Source organism: Zalophus californianus, chromosome 1, assembly GCF_009762305.2.
Source record: "Zalophus californianus isolate mZalCal1 chromosome 1, mZalCal1.pri.v2, whole genome shotgun sequence".
NCBI classification, from domain to species: Eukaryota; Metazoa; Chordata; class Mammalia; order Carnivora; family Otariidae; genus Zalophus; species Zalophus californianus.
In genome coordinates, this window is record NC_045595.1 from 146,658,492 (window position 1) to 146,675,655 (window position 17,164).

The 17,164-nt window shown below is 38.1% G+C and overlaps 1 protein-coding gene across 6 annotated transcripts in view; it reads left to right on the top strand.

Moving 5' to 3' along the window:
* Nucleotides 1–17,164, top strand: part of LMLN (leishmanolysin like peptidase) — a 115,803-nt gene that overhangs the window by 53,303 nt on the left and 45,336 nt on the right. For 3 of the 6 annotated variants that reach the window (XM_027586816.1, XM_027586815.2, XM_027586819.2), the window contains 4 exons: nucleotides 508–640; nucleotides 2,451–2,610; nucleotides 4,975–5,105; nucleotides 9,568–9,778. In XM_027586816.1, the coding sequence (XP_027442617.1) occupies nucleotides 508–640; nucleotides 2,451–2,610; nucleotides 4,975–5,105; nucleotides 9,568–9,778 (635 nt within the window). Of the gene's footprint in view, nucleotides 1–507; nucleotides 641–2,450; nucleotides 2,611–4,974; nucleotides 5,106–9,567; nucleotides 9,779–11,241; nucleotides 11,647–17,164 lie in introns of those variants that run through there. The other 3 variants (XM_027586817.1, XM_027586820.2, XM_027586818.2) reach the window with 3 other exon arrangements.

Consider the following 17,164-nt stretch of genomic DNA (forward strand, 5'->3'; position numbering starts at 1 on the left):
TCAGGCCTGCAGAACTCCATTTTACTGGCAAAAGTGGAGAGAAAGAGATAAATAGAATTGTGTTTAATAATGGTGGAATAAAGTTACAGTGCATGTAGCATTAATCGTTCATATCTACGTTAAGCATTTCTTTCTACACTTTTAAAAATAACTTCAGGGGCGCCTGGGTGGCTCAGTTGGTTAAGTGTCTGCCTTTGGCTTGGGTCATGATCCTGAGGTCCTGGGATCGAGCCCCACATCGGGCTCTCTGTTCGGCGGGGAGTCTGCTTCTCCCTCTCCCTCTGCCTGCCACTCCCCCTGCTTGTGCTCTCTCTCTCTCTCTGTCAGATAAATAAATAAAATCTTTTAAAAAATTAATTAATAAAAAAAATAACTTCATAACCTGATTCAACATTTGTATTAAGCTATTTAAGTATACTGAAATGATAATAGAAAAGACAAGCCCTAAAATGGATTTGTTATATTTTCTTTAGAGTTTGATACCATGGTGTTTATCTTTGTGTGCAGGAGGCAGATGCTGAGCCCTTTCTGTGACACACTCAGAAGTAATCCATTGCAGTTAACTTGCAGACAGGACCAGAGAGCAGTTGCAGTGTGTAATTTGCAGAAGTTTTCAAAACCTTTACCTCAAGAGTACCAGGTAACACTTGTTTTGGGCAATTTTAGAAATCAACTCAACTTTTTAAAGAGAAGTCTCCATTTTGAATTAGAAGAGTGAATTCTCTTAAGTTTTTCAACTTATGAAACTTACGTTTTCCATAAGTTAGAAAAAAATGAAGAATTCTTACAATTCTTTAAAGCCAGTGTGCTAATCAACAACAATTAATATCTAGCAATGCCTTGTAGTAATGGTAAAAAGCATTTAGAATATTTATTGGATCTATTTTTAAGTGGTTTGTATTTTTTTTCTAATCGTTTCCAAAGTCTTCATGTTTAATTTCCTCTAATTTACACAGAAGAACAAGGTTCTTCAAAGAAAATAACTGAGCTACTCTAATCCAATTAATTAAAAGTCTTGGAAGTTCTACTTTATAAAGGTTTGACACATGGGATCTAAAAGGTGAAGGAGGGGCGCCTGTGTGGCTCAGTCAATTAAGCATCAGACTCAATTTCAGCTCAGGTCATGATCTCAGAGTCCTGAGATCCAGCCCAGCATTGCGCTCCACACTGGGCATGGAGCCTGCTTAAGAGTCTCTCTCTCCGTCTCTATCTGCCCCTCTTCTCTCTCTCTCTAAAAAAAAAAAAAAAAAAAAAAAAAAAAAGGTGAAGGAAATGGTCCCACACATTCAGTCTGAGTCTCTGATTGGAACTTTAAGTTTGTTGTTGCAGTAACCATCTCTAAAACGCCTCAGTTCTGCCTGCCATTTACAAAGGATTCTGTAATCAGAAGTGTGATCTCAGAAGATAATTTAAAATGATTGCTGCTGGGGTGCCTGGGTGGCTCAGTCGTTAAGCGTCTGCCTTCGGCTTAGGTCATGATCCCAGGTCTTGGGATCGAGCCCCACATCGGGCTCCCTGCTCCATGGGAAGCCTGCTTTTCCCTCTCCCGCTACCCCTGCTTGTGTTCCCTCTCTCGTTATATCTCTCTCTGTCAAACAAATAAATAAAATCTTTAAATAAATAAATAAAAATAAAATGATTGCTGCTGAATTTTGAGCTTCCTGCATTATGTTTATGATCCCACTGAATGCTTCAGATACCATAAGATGGCAACTATATTTCTAGGCATAGTAATATAATTCAGGGAGTTGGTATAAATGTGAAATCTTTAAAATTTATCTGGTGCCTTATTCCTTTGGTATTCAAAGTATTTTTTTAAAGATTTTATTTATTTATTAGAGAGAGTGTGCATGAGCTGGGGCGGGGGGAGGCAGAGGGAGTGTGGGCAGGGGGAGGCAAAGAGGGGGAAGAGAGAGGGAGAAGCACATCCCTCTTGTGCAGAACCCCAAAATCATGACCCGAGCCGAAGGTAGACACTTAACCAACTGAGCCACCCAGGTACCCCTCAAAGTATTTTATATATGCGATCTCATTCATATTATCACAGTTTTATTTTTTTCAAGTTTGTCAAAACAACACGTAAATTAAGTCTTCTAAAACACTTGAAGTACATTATATTTAAAATATCTTAATTCTCTGGATCAGTTTTATGTTTTGTCAACTCTTAAAACTCTTCCTATTCATCTTTTTAAAACACTAGTCAAATTTGTCATCTAGTAAAAAGCTTGAATATACTTACCTTGCTTATTTCTAAAACTACAACAACCTTGAAATAGCCCTCAGGTAGTATATTACTGTCTTTATATTCTATTATATATGAAGAAAAGTACACTGATATCTTTTTTATATTACGTAGCATTAGAGGGTTGCTATAAATTGCTTGTGGACTTTGTTTTTATTATATAGAATGTTTCTTACTTTCCTGTCTTCCTAATAATTTTTTTTTGTAGTACTTCGATGAACTAAGTGGAGTACCTACAGAAGATTTGCCTTATTATGGCGGTTCAGTAGAAATTGCTGACTACTGCCCTTTCAGTCAGGAATTCAGTTGGCATTTAAGTGGTGAATATCAGCGCAGCTCAGATTGTAGAATATTGGAAAATCAACCAGGTTAGTAGTCTAGTGAAATGAAATGTTCTGTGTATATTAAAATTATATATCAGCAATATAAAATAGGGATTAAGGGCATAGACCCAGGAGCCAGACTGTCTGAATTTGTATTACGGTTCCACTGGTATCCATTTTTTAGAGGTAATTTAACTTCTCTGTGCCTCAATTTCCTCCTCTGTGCCAGGGGATAATAATACCTATCTTATAGAGTACTTGTGAGAACTAAATAAATTCCCATAGTAAATGCATAGAACTAGGACACATGACAAGGATTGTTAGCTGTTTAGATACATTTGCACATGTGTGCACCCTACTTTTTTGTAGTACCTTACATCTGCATAACAGTTTTCATTTTTATTTCATTTTATTCTTCTAAAAACCTGAGAGACACAGAGAACATATTATTGAATTTCACAAGTGAACGAAGAGACACTTAGTAATACAATTAATTGGTGCCAGTGTAAGATCCTCCAATGTAGAGCTCTTTTTATTAAATCATATTAGGTATCCTATTTTTTTCTCTTCTGAGGAGTGTGCATTTTATGTAATTTAGAAGTAACATGTCATTCTCCAGATATCAGAATAATACTATTGTCCCATGGCTAGTAAGATATAGTGCCATATTATTTATTCCCTTTTAATACACATAAAGAGTATGATAATGGGTATTCACCTTTGTAAACAGACTTATCACATCTGATATGTTAATAAAGAGCAATAGGTAGTTTTTCACTCTGTGGTCATAAAAATTTCTAACCTGGTCTTTTTTTTTAAATTCAATTAATTAACATATAATGTATTATTTGTTTCAGGGGTACAGGTCTGTGATTTGTCAGCCTTATGTAATACCCAGTGCTCACTACAACACATACCCTCCCCAGTGTCCATCCTCCAGTTACCCCAAAACCTGGTCCTTTTTAGTCCCAATTCCATACTTTATTACAGACTCTGTTATTTACATTTCAAATTTCCATAATGGTTTTTCCTTTTGTTTTTAAACCTGGTAGATTTAACTGGATTTGTACAGTCATTTCTTTCATCACTCACCTATTTAATAAATGTCTAAAAACTTATAACTATTCAGCAGTTCCATGTTAAAGCCAAGAAATGCAGGGATCTGTCAATTATGGGTTTGCCAACGATATAGTATCACAGTTTATTGTTTTAGAGCTGGAGTTGACAAACGTTTATTGTAAAGAGAACATAATTTTTTTTTGAGAAAAATAGTAAATATTTTAAACTTGGTGGGTCATGTGGTCTCTGTTGCAATTACTGAACTCTGCATTACAGTGTGAAAGCAGTTATAGACAATGTGTAAATTAATGGCAATGTTCCAATAAAACTTTATTTATAAAAACCTTCAGGTAGCCTTCAGGATTTGGCCTGAGGGCTGTAGTTTACTGACCACCCCCGTTTCTTTTTTTGACACTGATCACTTTGTTTTTCAAGGACTTTGAAGTATTCATAAATATAAAAAAAGTTCTCTTTTATTCTGTTTTACATTTTCTTTCTCTGCTTATATAATTAAGATTTTTCAAAACTGACATAAAATACCTATCTTTAATAACTCTGCTTTCAAAAAAGATGAAACTTACTTGTATTAAGTGTAAAGAGAACAAATTATTGCTAGGGCTTAAGTGCCTCATTCCTTTGTCCATTAGCTATTTAGAGGTCATTTAATTCACCTTATACCTCCGCATGCTTGTGCTCAGTCTGAGACTAGATCAGCATGTTATGTATGGACCTCCAGGAGATAGCGTACGATGAAAGTACAAGAAAACTTTGCAAAAACTTTTTGCAGCACCCCAAAAAAGCCTTCATTAGATAAGACACTTGGCTTCATCTGGGAGGTGACTCCTATTTAGACTACCAGTAAAGATGATTCTTCATGCCATTTTCTCTAATATTTAATTTAGATACTTTAGGCCCAGTTTTTTTTTTTTAAAGATTTTATTTATTTGACAGAGAGGGAGATAGGGAGAGCAGGAACACAAGCAGGGGGAGTGGGAGAGGGAGAAGCAGGCTTCCCACCAAGCAGGGAGCCCAATGTGGGGCTCGATCCCAGGACCCTGGGATCATGACCTGAGCCGAAGGCAGACACTTAATGACTGAGCCACCCAGGCACCCCTAGGCCCAGTTTTATCTCCTGTTTTTGATACAATAATTTCCTCCAACTAAGTTCTTTATTGAGAACCCAATTTGATTTTGGAGCCCATTTCTCTTGATTTTTTTTTAATGGAAAATTTCCATTAAACATTTTCTTTCTTTAAAGCAACTTTTAACCATAAGAATGGAATGCTTCAGCTTCTTGTTCTTTGATCCAAAAGTCAATTTTTTTAAGAAAAATTCTCTGGTTTGCTTCAGATCGTTTTAAAAACTATGGTGCTGAAAAGTATGGACCTCATTCAGTTTGTCTAATTCAGAAATCAGCATTTGTCATGGAAAAGTGTGAGAGGAAGCTGAGTTACCCAGACTGGGGGAGTGGATGTTATCAGGTAAACTATAAGATTGTTAATAATTATTATCAAATATTATATAATTTTATCTTGTTATCAATGGTTTTTATATTTTAAAATACGTTTTATATTTTTATATAATATACTGATTAATACTTTTAACTTATTTATGTAAATATTAGTTTGGATGCTTATGTTTTGTGAAAATATCATTTCTTTGAGAGAAATTACCTTTTTCCATTTGTTTAAAAAATCATATAATTGTTATGTATCAGCAAGTTTTATAGTAATTTTACTTTGGGCATATATCCCAAGGAAATAATGGAATATATGTAATTTTGCTTTTGAACAAATATTACTTTGTAATGGAAAAAATTTGCAATTTTATTTCATAAGATCTGAGGAAAGCAGCATGGATTTAAGAATTAATAAATCAACTACAGATTAATAATAGGTTTTCTCCTTTATAATTTGAAATCCAAAGGTAGCAAACTACTTTTTTCTTAATTGTCTCATTTGCACATCTGATTTTAAATGACTGCATCACCTTATTAAAAACTTATTAAGAGGGGCACCTGGGTGACTCAGTTGATTAAGCGTCTGCCCCGCTCAGGTCATGATCAAGCACCTGCATCGGGCTCCCTGCTCAGCAGGAAACCTGCTGAGCAGGGAAACTGCTTCTCCCTCTGACTGCTGCTCCCCCTGCTGTGCTCTCGCTCTGTCACTCTCTCTCCCCATCAAATAAATAAATAAATAATATCTTAAAAAGAAAAAACTTAAGATAGAGGCATTCTGTAACTTAGGAGCATCCAACTTAAAGAGTATTACGTACTCTATTAATGGATATCCAGGAGGAAAGTGTGATCCTGAGAATTGAAAAATAAGAATTCTTTGTACCATTTCAGCTGCAAGGTCTAAATGGACTTCTGTAGCTGGGAATTTAATTATTACTTTTAAAGTTACTTATAAAATTAACTTTTTTTGGTAACAGCTTTATTGAGATATAATTCACATATTATCCAATTCAATTATCTTTGAAATCTTACAAAGACAATTCAAAATAAATACTTTGCAGCTATAATCTGACAGCTATAATCCAGCAACCATTTTCTGATAAATTCCATTGCAGATTTATGTATTTATTAAATTCATAGTTTTGACCTGGTTGTAATCATAATACAAAATTTTGTTTTACTGCCTTCACTTAGTGTGGAGCAAAACACCTTTTCCAATAATAAAAATTATTCTTTTGTTTTGTTTTTTAAGTAAACTCTACCCACAATGTGGGGCTTGAACTCACAACCCTGAAATCAAGAGTTGCATGCTGTACTGACTGAGCCAACCAGGCGCCCCAATAATTACTTAATATTCTTTATGGCCATAAGACATTACATCTTTTTATTTTTTATTTTTATTTTTTTAAAAGATTTTATTTATTTATTTCACAGAGAGAGACAGCGAGAGAGGGAACACAAGCAGGGGGAGTGGGAGAGGGAGAAGCAGGCTTCCCGCCGAGCAGGGAGCCCAATGCGGGGCTCGATCCCAGGACCCTGGGATCATGACCTGAACCGAAGGCAGATGCTTAATGACTGAGCCACCCAGGCGCCCCAGACATTACATCTTTTTAAAGTACCATAATTAAGGAAGTCATTTCCTGTTATATATTGCTTTAATTTTCACTTTTCATGATAAAAATATGCTTTCATAAGCACATTTATGTAAGATGTAAAATGTAAATATGTATAAAGCACATTTACATAAGCACATTTACAAAAAAAATATTTTTTGAAATAAATTCCCTTAAGTGAAAATGTTAAAAGGGATAAAGCTAGAATAGTAGCAACTATAATACAAAGATGACCTCTTCAGGCTATTTTATTTTATTATATTTTTTATTTATTAAGTAAGCTCTACACCCAATGTGGGGCTTGAACTCATGATCTCTAGATCTCTAGATCAGGAGTCACATGCTCTACTGATTGAGCCAGCTAGGCATCCTATCTTCAGGCTATTTTAAAAGTCTCTCAACATCACAGCACACAAAGGGATTATGCAGATTTGCAATGCCGTCTACAAAGATTGAATAAATGTACTTGGCTTCCCTGTACTTAGAGTTGTCAGTTAATTTTGTTAATTTAATACTAACCACCATTTATGTGGGAAAATGTATGTAATCTCCAAACACTTTACAGGGATTAGCTGTTTTGTTTTTTGTTGTTTGTTTTATTTATTTTGATGGAAAGGCTACAAGAATGGTACAAAATTTTTTTTGAGTCATTTAAGTGCAAATTGTTGACATGCTTCACCCTCTTCCCCCAAGTACTTTGTGTATTATACTCAGGGACATCCCCCTACCTATATTAACTTAATGTTAGCCAATTTAGTCAACTACCTTTACTAGATTTGGTTCTGGGCAACTTTTGGTTATTTCTAAAAATTACATTAACTTGCTAAGTAAAAATTTGCCACCATCAGACATATTCAGAACCATGTACTTGGTTTGAAGTTAGGCCCAGGAGAGAAGTTCCAGAAATATATAAAGTGAAACAGCATATTTGAAATTAATGTGAAGTCTTTTTAGAAAATAACTTTGAGGGATGCCTGCGTGGCTCAGTCACTTAAGCGTCTGCCCACCCCAAATAAATAAAATCTTTTTTAAAAAAGTTAGCTTTAATGTGTTTGCTTTTTAAAATGGACTTGATTAGCTACCCCTTGCAGTTAAGATGTGAGTCCTACCTTTAAAGATGTTACCAGTCCATGTAAAATCACTAGGACCTTTTTTATACCTGAGCAGAGGATCTGTGATAGTGAAAAAGAATTAAAAACTTTTACTATGGGGGCGCCTGGGTGGCTTAGTCATTTAGCGTATGCCTTTGGCTCGGGTCATGATCCCAGGGTCCTGGGATCGAGCCCCTCATTGGGCTCCCTGCTCAGCGGGGAGTCTGCTTCTCCCTCTCCCACTCCCCCTGCTTGTGTCCCCTCTCTCGCTGTGTTTCTCTGTCAAATAAATAAATAAAATCTTTAAAAAGATGTACATAAAAAATGTACATAGTGAAAAGACTTTCACTATGTACATTTCTGTGCTGTAATACTTTTTTTTTACAATAAGCATATATTATTTTTATAATTTAAAATAACTAATAAAAATTTGTTTTATAAAATTTGTAACTTGAGAAAATGACACAAGTAATGGCTCTTTTTTTTTTTTAAGATTTTATTTATTTGACAGAGAGAGACACAGCGAGAGAGGGAACACAAGCAGGGGGAGCGGGAGAGGGAGAGGCAGGCTTCCCGCGGAGAAGTGAGCCCAATGCGGGGCTCGATCCCAGGACTCCGGGATCATGCCCCGAGCCAAAGGCACACTTAACGACTGAGCCACCCAGGTGCCCCACGAGTAATGGCTCTTTGACAAAGGTTTAAGCTGAAGTATAATGAGGATACTATAATCTACAGAAGTGTTGTTCTTTTTTTTTAAAGATTTTATTATTATTATTATTTTTAAAGTTTTATTTATTTAAGTAATCTCTTCACCCAACGTGGGGCTCGAACTCAGGACCCTGAGATCAAGAGTTGTGTGCTCTTCTGACTGAGCCAGCCAGGTGCCCCTAAGATTTTATTTTTTTATTTTTTTATTTTTTTTATTTTTTTTAAGATTTTATTTATTTATTTGACAGAGAGAGAGCGAGAGCAGGACCACAAGCAGGGGGGGTGGGAGAGGGAGAAGCAGGCTTCCTGCTGAGCAGGGAGCCCGATGCAGGGCTCGATCCCAGGACCCTGGGATCATGACCTGAACCGAAGGCAGATGCTTAATGACTGAGCCACCCAGCCGCCCCTTTGATTTTTTTAAATAATCTGTACACCCAATGTGGGGCTTAAATTCACAACTCCGAAATCAAGAGTTGCATGCTCCACAGAGTAAACCAGCCAGGCACCCGTACAGAAATGTTATTCTTGACAAATTGGCTTTGGGGTCTATAAATCCACATTGTGTGTAAAGTTGTGTGTTGTCTTGTATATTTAAAGAAAAGTGTCTGTAGCTTTCCTCAGATTTTTTGAAAGTGATAAACTAAAAGTTTGAGAACTGCTACCACAGAGTGAAAATTCTTTTAGAACCTGAATAATTTAACTTTCTTTATAATATGAGATTAAAGAGGGCGCCTGGGGGGCTCAGTTGGTTAAGCGACTGCCTTCGGCTCAGGTCATGACCCTGGAGCCCTGGGATCGAGTCCCACATCGGGATCCCTGCTCAGCAGGGAATCTGCTTCTCCCTCTGACCCTCTTCCCTCTCGTGTTCTCTCTCTCTCTCATTCTCTCTCAAATAAATAAATAAAATCTTTAAAAATATATATATATATGAGATTAAAGATATGCCTACATCCCAAATTGTGTTTTATGGTCAGTATTTTTAGTAAATTCTAATGTATTTTCCTGTAGTTTAAAATGGCTCATATATCATATATGAGAATCTTATTGATCTGATTTTTTTTCTTCCTATTTGAAGGTTTCTTGTTCTCCTCAAGGTCTGACAGTTTGGGTTCAGAACACTTCATATTTGTGTAGTCGAGCTGGGCAGGTCCTCCCCGTCAGTATTCAGATGAATGGCTGGATTCATGATGGTAACCTGCTCTGCCCATCATGTTGGGACTTCTGTGAGCTCTGTCCTCCAGAAACCGATCCTCCAGCTACTAACTTGACCCGAGCTCTACCACTAGGTGAGTAGTCTCTGTGGTTGGAGTAAAGACAAGGACTTTTCTTATATAATGTTGGAAATTCCCTTCAAGGAAACTCTGAAACAGGTGGAGCATCTTCTCTTCTAATTGCAATTTTATGGGAAAGCCTCCTTCCCACCGTTGTTAGAAACTGAAGGTGAGTAAACATTATACTTCCATTCAGTAAGAGCAAGGATAAGAAACCTTTCTAAAGACCCTCTGATTTGGGGGGAAAAAAAAAAAGAAATTAAGTGTAAACAAACTTTTGCTCATTAAACACAAAAAGCAGTTAAATGTATTTCAGTTATACAGGCATACCTCATTTTATTCTGCTTTACTTTATTGCACTTCACAGATACTGCATTTTTTACAAATGGACAGCTTGTGCCAACTGTTAGCCGCTCTGCCAGCACCACTTTTCCAACAGCACTGGCTCAGTTCATGTCTCTGTGTCACACTTTGATAATTCTCACAATATTTTAAACTTTTTAATTATTATTATATTTGTTACAGTGATCTGTGATCAGTGATCTTTGATTTTACTATTGTAATTTTGTTGTTTTGGGGCACCAGGAACCACACTCACTAGAAAGTGAACTTAACTGATAATTGTCTGTGTTCTGACTGCTCCACCAACCAACCATTCCCATTTCCCTCCTCTTCCTCGGGCCTCCCTATTCCCTGAGACACAACAATATTGAAATTAGGCCAATTAATAACCCTACCATGTCCTCTAAGCATTCGAGTAGAAGAAAGAGTCACACGTCTGTCACTGTAAATTGAAAGCTAGAAACGATTCAACTTTGTGAAGAAAGCATATCAAAAGCTGGTTGTGTCAGTTAGCCAAGTTGTGAATGCAAAGGAAAAGTTCTTGAAGAAAATGAAAAGTGATATTACAGTGAATACATAAATGATTTAAAAAAAAGTGAAACATCTTTATTGCTGATATGAAGAAAGTCTGGGTGGTCTGGATAGAAGTTCAAACCAGACACAACATTCTCTCAAGCCAAAGCCTAATCCAGAGCAAGGCCCCAACTCTCTTCACTTATGTGAAGGCTGAGAGAGGTAAAGAAGCTGCAGAAGAAAAGTCAGAAGCTAGCAGAGGTTGGTTCATGAGGTTTAGGGAAAGAAGACGTCTCCACAACGTACAAGTGTAAGGGGAAGCAGCAGGTGCTGTTGTATTAGCTGCAGCAAGTTCTCCAGAAGATCTAGCTCAGATAAACAGTGGAAGTGGCTGCACTAAACAACAGATTTGCAATGTAGATGAAGCTTCTGTTGGAAGATGCCATTGAGCTAGCTAGAGAAAAGTCAATATCTGGTTTCAAATCTTCCAAAGGCAGGCCAACTCTCTTGTTAGGGGCTAATGCAGCTGGTGACTTGAAGTTGAAACCTGTACTCATTTACCATCCTGAAAATCCTAGGGCCCTTAAGAATTACACCAAATCTACTCTGCTTTTGTTCTGTAGGTGGAACAACAAAGCCTGGATGACAGCCTATCTGTTTGCAGCATGGTTTACTATTTTAAGCCCAGCGTTGAGACTTACTTCTCAGGAAAAAAATGATTCCTTTTAAAATTACTGCTCATTGTGAATCCATCTGGTTATCCAAGAGCTCCAATAGAAATGAACAATGAGATTCATATTGTTTTCATACCTGCTAATACAGCATCCATTCTGCAGCCCACAAATCAAGGAGTAATTTTGACTTTTGAGCCTTATTATTTAAGAACTCTATTTCATAAGGCTGTAGCTGCCATAGATAGTGACTCTCTGGTGGATTCAAGCAAAGTAAATTGAAAACCTCTCACAAGGATTCACCATTCTAGATGTCATTGAGAACATTCCTGTTCCAGGAGCCTGAGTGGCTCAGTCGGTTAAGTGTCTGCCTTTGGCTCAGGTCATGATCCCAGGATCCTGGGATCAAGTTCTGCATCGGACTCCCTGCTCAGTGGGGAATCTGCTCCTCCCTCTACCCCTCCCCCCTGCTTGTGCTCTCTCTCTCTCTCTCTCATGCTCTCTCTCTTTCTCTCTCAAATAAATAAAATCTTAAAAGGGGGGGGGATGCCTGGGTGGCTCAGTCAGTTAAGCATCTGCCTTCTGCTCAGGTGTAATCTCAGGGTCTTGGGATCAGGCCCCGCTTCCAGCTCTCTGCTCAGTGGGGAGTCTGCTTCTCCCTCTCCCTCTGTGCTCATGTGCTTTCTCAATCTCTTACTCTCTCTCAAATAGATAAATAAGTAAATCTTTAAAAAAAAATCGTGTTTCATGGGAAGAAGTCAGAATACCCACATTCACAGGAGTTTGAAGAAGTTGATTCCAACCCTCATGGATGACTTTGAGGGTCCAAGAATCCAGGAGAGGAAATGAGTACAGATGTGGGGGAAACAGCAAGAGAACTAGAACTAGAACTGGAAGTGGAGCCTGAAGATGTGGCTGAATTGCTGCAATCTCCTGATGAAACTTGAATGGATGAGGAGTTGCTTCTTATGGATGAGCAAAGAAAGTGGTTTCTTGAGATAGAAACTACTCCTGGTGCAGATGCTGTGAAGACTGTTGCAAGGACAACAACGGATTTAGAGTATGACATTAAACTTAGTTGATAAAGCAGCAGCAGGGTTTGAGAGAATTGATTCCAATTTTGAAAGAAGTTTTACTGTGGGTAAAATGCTATCAAACAGCATCAGATGCTACAGAGAAATCATTTGTGAGAGGAAGAGTCAATTGATGTGACAGACTTCATTGTTGTCTTATTTTAAGAAATTGCCACAGCCAGCCCTGACCTTCAACAGCCACTACCATAACTAGTCAGCAATCATCAACATTGAGGCAAGACCCTCCACTGGCAAAAAAGATTATAACTTGCAGAAAGTTCAGATGATGGTTAGCATTTTTGAACAACAAAGTACTTTTAAATTAAGGTTTGTACATTTTTTTAGACATATACTATTGCACAGTTAATAGACTGCGGTACACTGTAAATACAACTTTTAAATGCACCAAGAAACAAAAAAATTCATTTGACTTGTTTTATTGCAATATTTGCCTATTTGGTGGTTTGGAACTGAACCTGCACGATCTCCAAGGAACGCCTGTGTTATGAGTAGGTGAGGTAAAAGAAAAGGAAGGACACTGGACAAGATGCTTAAAGAAGGGATTGACGTACCCACAAAAAAGAGAAAGGTGCAAGGACACATAAATATGCACAAAGCAAGATAGAAAGATGGGCTAGTAAAGACAAAGTGGTTTTCACGGACGTATGTTTTTCTCATTCTGTGAGACTCCAGAGAGTGGAATTGAGAACAACAGAACAGAGTTCTGGGAGGGAGACAAATTCCAGTTAAATCCCTTTGATCCTTAGTCCAGGAGAGGAATGGAAAGAACTGCCTTGAGAAGAGGCCATTTCCCATTACTGAAGCTGTGTGAACTGAGCCTGATGACCCATTTCTGAGCGTTATAAAAGCAGATTTCATGAATTCTCAATTAAAACTTTGACCTAAGATCTATGAGATTTTAATTAAATGACCTATTTGATTTTATGACAGTTTGATATTTTAGAATATGAATAAAGATCTTATGCACTGTTTCATTTTCTCATTTGGAGGTATTTTTTTAGATGGAACTGGGTAGGGCCCCTGGGTGGCTCAGTCGGTTGAGCGTCTGCCTTCAGCTCAGGTCATGATCCCGGGGTCCTGGGGTCGAGTCCCGCATCGGGCTCCCTGCTCAGTGGGGAGCCTGCTTCTCCCTCTGCCTCTGCCCCTCCCCCCTGCTCCTGTTCTCTCTCTCTTAAATAAATAAAATAATTAAAAAAAAATAAATGGAACTGGGTAACCCCTTTGCCTGTTCCATGGTCTGGTTGAAAATGGAGGGCTGCATTCATTTACACCTCAGTTTCTCCACCTCTAAGATTTAGTTTCCTTTATTTCCCAAATCCTGGGGGCTTTCTGCAGATATGAACTGTCAGGTAGAGTGTGAGTTTTAGAAGACTGGTACTTGTGCGGGTGCCTGGGACCACCTCCAGGTTTGGTGATTCTCAAGGACTCAAAGGACTCAGCCTGTAGTTGTACTTATGGCTAAGATTTGTTAAAGTGAAGAGATACAAAGCAGAATCCGCAAAGGTTGGCAATAGGGTGAAGTCTGGCAGAAACCTGTTCTCAGACACACCAGCTAAACCATCCTTGCAAGCAGGACTTTCAAAGGATGGCAATCTCAGGCCTGCTATGTTACTCTTTTCTGAGCAGAACTTCAGGGAGTCAGCTGTTTTCTGTAGTTATAATAATAATGACACAATGAATTGTTTGAAATGAATAAGATCTTAGGTCCTGGGGCACCTGGATGGCTCAGTCGGTTAGGCATCTGCCTTTTGCTCAGGTCATGATCCAAGGGTCCTGGGATTGAGCTCCACGTGGGGCTCCCCACTCAGCAGGGAGTCTGCTTCTCCCTCTCCCTCTGCCCCTCCCCCCCAGCTTGTTTTCTGTTTCTCTCTCAAATAAATAAAATCTTAAAAAAAAATCCTAGGGACACCTAGGTGGTTCAGTCGGTTAAGCATCTGCCTTCAGCTCAGGTCACGATCCCAGGGTTCTGGGATCGAGTCCCACATCAGGCTACCTGCTCAGCGGGGAGCTTGCTTCTCCCTCTGCCTGCCACTCCCCCTGCTTGTGCTCTCTATCTCTCTCTGACAAATAAATAAAATCTTTAAAAAAAAAGGATCTTAGGTCCTTTTGGTGTGGTAAATAATATAAATAGTGTTAAATATTCTTAGTTAACTTTTACTTTTAATATGAAGCTGGTAGGATGACTTAATTTTGTTGTTACTGTTATTAAATTGCTTTGGTTAGAATAAGAGGGCTGATAGTCCACAAGTTAGGTGTTCTGATGGAGTTCTCATCCTCAGGCCTAATCTCAGTTAACTGTGACAATCTGTCACCATCTCATTGTCCAAGACATGAGCAAGGATTGAGCCATTAGCAGAGTTGAAATAGTTAATTCCAGCTAGTTCAGCGGTAAGAATCTTGGGAGTAGAGTAGAAGAATATCTAGGAATGAGAGAAAATCCAAACCAGGTTAAGGGGCTATGAGATGATTATTTCCTGTCCTTGGAGCATGACAAAGACAAGTGAATCTATTAAAAGGAGGTGGGGGGTAGAGATTGCAAATCACCTGCCCCCTCCACCTGCACAGTCTGCACCTTAAACTCTGCTCATCCTACTTCTGCTTTATCAGTCACCCTTCTGATATGGTGCTACTCTAATGTGATTGATTTCCCTGTTAACTTGCCCATTTCTATGAGGAAGCATGCTCAAAAGAGCGTTGCGAGCACCAAATCACTACTACAATTTTGAAAAATGTATAAATATTACAAGAATAGATATATTTTAGGCATTGCTTTTTAAACATACACATCACTTGAAATTCTAAAATATCCTGACTTACTGTATTTGTTAATGTGTTCATTGAGCATACTAGCCTTTACTGAATATTTATTGAACTATGTGCCAGAAACTATGACAAATGTTTCTTTCAGGCAAATAGTTTGTTTCTGTTAATACTTTTTAATGACCCACTAAATATGTAAAAATATTTTGATGCTTTAAATGTACCTGTGTGATAAATACTAATAATTAGAATTAACCTATGATGAACCTTATTAAACAAATTATCACCCCTGATCTGTCTTAGGAAAGTATTTTTTTTAGGTTTTTAAGCATGCCTTTAAAACATTAAAAATGCTAATATTTAGAGGAAGTGTAAAAGATATTCTCCCTAAATTCTTTTGATTTTTGTTATTGTTGTTCTTAGGTGTTAGTTTGCATAGCCTTTTCTTACATTTGTAATTTCTTTTAGAATGTGAAACTCTGGGGTGCCTGGGTGGCTCAGTTGGTTAAGCGTCTACCTTAAGCTCAGGTCATGATCTCTGGGTCCTGGAGTGGAGCCCCTCATTGGGCTCCCTGTTCAGTGGGAAGCCCACTTCTCCCTCTGTCTGCCCCTCCCCCAGCTTGTGCTCTCCCCTCTCCTTCTCCTCTCTCTCTCTCAAATGGGTGGGTAAAATCCTAAAAAAAAAAAAAAGAATGCAAAACTGACTTTCTTTTCTCTCTCCTTTTTTCTAGTTGTCACTTCTAAATGCTAGAGTGTGATTAGATAGTTCTATATTGCCCAAAATAGTTTCCATTAGAGACTATGAAAGATTTATTTCTGAATTCTTTCAAGTCTCTTCAGATTGTAGGGGTTGTTTTTGTTTCCATTTATTGAATGCTGGACACTTTGCCAAGTGCTTTATGTCTGTATCATTGCATTTAATCATCACAAAACCTAATGAGGTAGGAATTACTGTTTTACACATGAGAAAACTAAGGTATAAAGAGATTAAGTAATGTATTATTCATGAACTAATAAATAATGAAGTTCAGATAAAAACCCAGATCTTATTGTGTCTAATTCATTTTGAAACCCTCTTTTTGAATCTTTTCGTTTTAATTAGTACTAGCACTGAAAGTGCAGTGTTTTTGAAGAACAAATGTTCCAGAACTGCCATTAATGTTTTAATAGCTTGTTAAATATTAGTACAAACAGTAGTACTTCTCCTGTTTCCTTTGGGCCAAATTGAAAGTCAGGAGATAAAGGGATATGTCTATGTTATTAGTCACTTCAGGGTCTATTCCTTAATGCAGCCCAGACCACGCTACCACATCAACTCTGGGTTTATGGGAATGTTCCGTAGTTTGCACTATCCAGTACAATGGTCATTAGTCACATATGACTGTTGAACATGTAAAATGTGGTTAATGTGAGAAACTATTTTATTTTATTTTTTAAAGATTTTATTTATTTATTTGACAGAGAGAGAACATAAGCAGGGGGAACAGGAGAGGGAGAAGCAGGATCCCCGCTGAGCAGGGAGCCCGATGGGGGGCTTGATCCCGGTACTCCGGGATCACGACCTGAGTCAAAGGCAGACGCTTAACCAACTGAGCCACCCAGACACCCCGAAACTATTTTAACTAATTTAGATTTAAATAGCACATATAGGGGCGCCTGGGTGCCTCAGTTGGTTAAGCAACTGCCTTCGGCTCAGGTCATGATCCTGGAGTCCCGGGATCGAGTCCCGCATCGGGCTCCCTGCTCAGCAAGGAACCTGCTTCTCCCTCTAACCCTCCCTCCTCTCATGTACTCTCTCTCTCATTCTCGCTCTCTCAAATAAATAAATCTTTTAAAAAAATAAATAAAATAAATAGCACATATAGCTGTGGCTGCCATATTAGATATTGCAGTCCTAGATCAAAAGTTCTCAAACTTTATACCTCAGAATCATGTTAAAATCCAGAGTTTTGGGTTCAGAAGATCTGGGTCGGAGCCTGAGAATTTGCATTTTTAACAAGTTCCCAGGTGATGCTGATACT